Source organism: Helianthus annuus, chromosome 8, assembly GCF_002127325.2.
Source record: "Helianthus annuus cultivar XRQ/B chromosome 8, HanXRQr2.0-SUNRISE, whole genome shotgun sequence".
In the NCBI taxonomy this organism is placed as follows: domain Eukaryota; kingdom Viridiplantae; phylum Streptophyta; class Magnoliopsida; order Asterales; family Asteraceae; genus Helianthus; species Helianthus annuus.
Window position 1 is genome coordinate 65,524,124 of NC_035440.2, and position 5,300 is coordinate 65,529,423.

The 5,300-nt window shown below is 37.5% G+C and overlaps 1 protein-coding gene across 1 annotated transcript; it reads right to left on the minus strand.

Annotated features, from left to right (window-relative positions):
* Positions 1-717: 717 nt before the first annotated feature.
* On the minus strand, positions 718-4,535 carry LOC110898039 (leucine-rich repeat receptor-like protein kinase PXL1). The gene is made up of 2 exons (XM_022144777.2): positions 1,783-4,535; positions 718-1,381 (listed from the first exon to the last, which is right to left on the minus strand). Exons 1-2 carry the CDS (start codon positions 4,385-4,387, stop codon positions 984-986), a joined length of 3,003 nt encoding a protein of 1,000 aa, XP_022000469.1. The 5' UTR covers positions 4,388-4,535; the 3' UTR covers positions 718-983.
* Between the last annotated feature and the right edge of the window lie 765 nt (positions 4,536-5,300).

Consider the following 5,300-nt stretch of genomic DNA (forward strand, 5'->3'; position numbering starts at 1 on the left):
GGATAAAAGTCGATTGATGTAAAACTTACCTCAAATTTGTACTCGAAATGACTTGATTTTTGTTAATTGGAAGTTTAAACACCCGAATTGAGGCACCGTTTTCGTGGGTTGGGGCAGTATTTCGAGGTAAGTTTTACATCAATCGACTCGTATCTTCATTCTGATTAAAAACCCTAAAACATCGGTTTGTAATTCGGAAAAAAAAACTTAACTCCGTTAAGCTATTTTAACGGTGGACTATTTTACAAAAAAAAAATGACCTGTTTGGATTATTATCGGCCAATAACTGACTTGAGATTATTATCGGCCAGATTGAGTTTTGAGGGATTATTTATTTCCAATAAAAATTTATTGGAAATGAAACCAAGTCGTCGCCTCGATGTGTCACTCTTATTGAAAAAGGGCTATCTATTTTGGTTTACAAAACACAATACCTAAATAAAGTAATAAGATTTTTTTTATTAAGAAGTTGAAGAATGTAAATACAAATAATGCAAGTCACATAATTAGCTATGCTAGAATGTAAATACAAATAATGCAAATCACATAATTAGCTATGGTAGATAATCTGTATAAATTTATATTTGACTTGGTTTCATTACCAATAATTCGTATAATGCAATCAATCTAGCTCCATCAAAACCAAATCAGTTATTGGAAAAAAATGTAGTTTCTGTATTAGCAAAAGCGAATGTTATTCTATTGAATACAACAGACTTCAAAACCATTTTAAGTGGTTATTTATGCTTTCAACAATTACATTTCCCCCAAAATCTACAAAAGGGATTCAGATATTGTACATAGTAACAAATATACAACAATTGCTTAACTCGAAATTCTAAAATTACAAGATTTCAACTTTAGAATGAAACCAGAACACATACCCACCCAGATTCATTTCTACCGATGCATTATTTACCTATATCTTGATCATCTGAAGATAGAACAGTTAAGGAGCCTGCTTAGACGAAAAATAACGCATATTATAAAAGTCCTACAACCGGCGAGTTATTGAAAATGGGCTTCTCTTTGACACCAATATCATCACACACACTTTTCCTTCGTGGTTTCGCCTCTCCAAGCATTGTGATGACATCCCTCATTGAAGGTCTCTCTTTTGGTAGCTTGTTAGTACATAAAAGTGCAATTCTTAGCACCAAAAGCATTTCTTCTTGCACATATTTGCATTCCCCTCCTATTTCTAGATCCAATATACCTTCCAATTCTCTTTTGTTCATTCGATTCCGAACCCATTCAACAATATCTACAGAGTTGCCAAATGACGGGTCCAACGGTTGTTTCCCTGTTAACAACTCTAAAAGCACCACTCCAAAGCTGTATATGTCACTTTTTTCATCCACCTTCAATGTGTAACCGTATTCTGTAATATATTATATATGTCAAGAATTTTAGCATTACATGAGGATAAAAGGACATGTTTCACAACAGATGGGTTCAATAATATATTCAATAACAAGCCAAAACTAGTAACATTTCATGTCAAGTTAGCTTAAGCTAAAATAATTCTTCATCTAAAGTTTTATTAAATTTAGAAAATTATATTGTTAAGATATCCTTTAGTTTTTAGAGTAAAAATATTTCGAAGTCGTTGCCTTTAAACTTTTAAATATTTTGAAGCCGTTTAAAGTCACTTGACTTTTTAAACTAAATTTTTAATTTAATTGTACATACATAATTAATATGTTATTATATACCTTATCAAACGATTTATAAATAAGTTCGATGAAATTGACCTTATAACTTTCAAACGAAGGGACTCACCTGGAGCTATATATCCGTAAGACCCAGCCACCATTGAGACGGTCTCGTTCTTCCGAACCATGGTCCGTGCCAAACCGAAGTCCGCAATCCGCGCCTCGAAGTCGGCATCGAGAAGAATATTGTTCGATTTTACGTCACGATGAATAACTGGCGGATGGCAGTCATGGTGAAGGTAAGCCAAACCGTGCGCGATACCTAGCGCGACGTTATACCTCGAGACCCAATCAACCAACATTCTTCCCGACTTCTTCCCGTGTAACGCCTCGGCAAGGTTCCCGTTAGGCATGTACTCGTAAACCATCATAACATCGGCTTCGTTATGGAGATAGCCTAATAATCTAACAATGTTTCGATGTCGCAATCGCCCTAGAAGGTTCACTTCTACAAATAAGTCATCCCCATTTTCGATATCCGGCTCGGACCGCCAGAGTTTCTTCACGGCCACCACGGAATGCGACGGGTGGTGGATCGTGGCCTTGTAAACGATCCCACTTCCTCCCATTCCAATCACATTCGACTCCTTGATGCTCGCCATGATATCCGCACTAGTGAAACCAAGTCTTTGAAACGCTATAAGGCGCCACGGCCATTCCATACCGCGCTTTATTATCCATCCGTCCAAAAACCCATAAAGAAACCATCTTCGGTACAACCACCGCCCCGTGAACGCTGCGATCCCGATCGTTAAAATCACGCAAACCCCGAAAAGGAAACCGAAAATGATGTGACGGACGTGAACTTTCTTTCGCGCGGAACTAGTGGCTCGACCATTTGAACACGGCTTGAGCACGCCCCCGCATAGCCCATCATTTCCGACTAAATCATTTGCGTTTATCGTCCGTAACATCCCATTATCCGGGACCGGTCCTTCTAACTTGTTGTACGAAAGATTGACCGTTTCTAAAGCCGGTGAGCTTCCGAAACTGTCCGGAATCTTTCCAACGAATGAGTTATTCGACAGATCAAGAACCGATAACATCGACATTCTTGCTACGGATTTCGGGATTTCTCCCGTCAACTGATTGTGACTTAGATTCAAATTCACAAGCTTCTGGCATGAAGCTATGCTCTCCGGTAGTTCACCGGAGAAACTATTGAACGATAAATCTAGCACCGATAACGCCGGCGAATCCTGAAACCGAGTCGGGATATCGCCGGATAAATCGTTGTCCGAAACAACTAATGTTTGCAGATTTGGCATTGAAAATATATCAAACGGCAGATTTGAAACAAGATGATTCGAAGAAACATCAATGAACGAAAGCGAACTCGATAAAGTGAGATCATGAGGAATTTTGCCACTTAAATTGTTATGTGACAATTCTAACCGTTGCAGATCCGGCAAGCTTCCAAGCCCACCCGGAATTTGACCCGAAATTCGGTTATTCTGCAAACGAACTCGAACTAATGAAGAACAAGTTGAAAGACCAATGGGGATAGAACCCGAAAACGAATTGTTGAACAGAATGAGTTTAGTGAGATTGCCGGAATCACACAACCCCGCCGGAATCTCGCCGGATAATGAGTTTGAAGAAACATCCAACCACTGTAACGGCGAATTCATTCCAAGATTGGCTGGTAAGGATCCTGTCAATGAATTCTTCCATAATTCAAGTATTTCCAAATCTGGTAACTCGCCGATGGTAGTCGGAATCGAACCGTTGAGCTGATTGCACATCAGATTTAGTAGCTTTAAGCTCTTCAAGTTGCCTATTTGTTTCGGGATCTCTCCGGTAAACTGGTTATCTGAGAGATCCAAATAAACCAGCGAGGAGAGATTCCCGATTTCGGCGGGAATCTCTCCATCAAAACTGTTCTGGTAAATGTAAATTGTGCTGAGTTTTTTTAACTCACCCAGTTCCGTCGGGATACTTCCACTGAGTGTCCCGACGGCCAAATCTAGATACTCTAGATTTTTGAGGTTCCCAATCTCTTTTGGGATTGGGCCTTCGAACTCATTGTAACCAATGATCATAACCTCTAGAGACAAAAGCTGACCGATCTCTGATGGGATCGGTCCAGTGAGATTGTTCCCGGAGAGTCCAAGAAACTTTAAACTTTGAAGGTTCTTGAAACTCTTCGGGATTGATCCCACAAAGAAACTCCCTCGGAAATCAATCGTCTCGAGTGACGTGGCACTTCCGAGGGACTCCGGAAGGTACCCGGCGAAATTGTTGCTGGAAGCATTAACAGACTTCAGCCGGGTAGCTCCCGTTCCAAACCCCGCCGGGAACTCCCCGACGAACTCGTTTTGACTGACGTCAATCGTTTCGATTGACGTCAGATTCGCAAACGACTTCGGCAGCGTAGACGAAAACCCGTTGGACGAAATGTTTAGAAAGGAAAGATGATACAAGTTTTGAAAGTCGTCGGAGATATTTCCGGTGAGATTCATGTTTGATAGATCAAGCTTTTCAACAAACCCATGTTCATTGCATGTAACACCTCTCCAGTTGCAATGTGACACAGACGACGTCGTGTTCCAGTCATTCAAATAGTTTAAAGAATCAACAATGGCGGATTTGATAGACATTAGTGACGAAATTTCGTCGCTGGAAACAAGAGGAAGGAGGATAGCAAGAAATATGAACATATGGGCTTCCATTTCTGCAAACAAAAAGCTTGATGATATGATTATAATGGTAATATTAATTGAAAAGTTTCATGTTATTTAGATTTCCAAGAAAGTGAGGATGATAGTGTCATGGAGTGGAGGGGAGTGGTGATTGATTAATAAGAAGGATTCAATTATTTAGAAAGTGGGTCTATCTCCAGGGTGTTATTGTATTATGCTCGGTGTTGTATCTATGTTAGTAATTTTATTAGATAATTATTGAAATTATGATGGTTTGATTGAAGAGGTAATATTTAAATACTTAAAATAATAGAAGTACGTGAAGTCTTGGAAATGGCAATTACTCTGTAAACTCATAATTGACTTTGATTTTACTTGAAGTTTTCCCGACATTCAAACATGGAAGGAATGTGTTTCCAAGTGGCTCGTAACATGGTATTATGCCTTTTACTTCTATATTTTAAAATAATAATAATAATAATAATAATAATAATAATAATAATAATAATAATAATAATAATAATAATAATAATAATAATAATTCAAACATTTTTTTATTTTAACAAAACATAAATTCAGTGATATTTAAAGATATCCGTAAAGTATCGTTAAAAAGATAAAGATAGGGTAAACGCTTGCGAGTTTTGTTTTTGTTTTTTCTTTTTTCACTTCGTAGTACTTAGAAATTAGAATGTTATATTTGTTTTTTTTTTTTTTTTTTTTTTTTTTTTTTTTTTAATTGGAAAATGAAAACGATACAAATCTAACATTCATTTACGAGTCTGTTTCGTTTAGTTCAACTTAACGGGTTTACTGATTGACCGTTTATTATACAACTTTTGTTAATGTGGTTTATGTCACATTTAAGAATTTTGCGCCAAAGATACATGAGAAATATACATAACGTAAATTTTATAGTTTTTAGCTTCTTTTATAATAATTT

Bases quoted from the DNA above. Each gene is read 5' to 3' on its own strand.
- LOC110898039 (XM_022144777.2), bottom strand. From the start codon at position 4,387: ATGGAAGCCCATATGTTCATATTTCTTGCTATCCTCCTTCCTCTTGTT. The intron at 1,382-1,782 runs GTGAGTCCCTTC...AATATATTACAG, and splicing joins TTACGGATATATAGCTCCAG to AATACGGTTACACATTGAAG.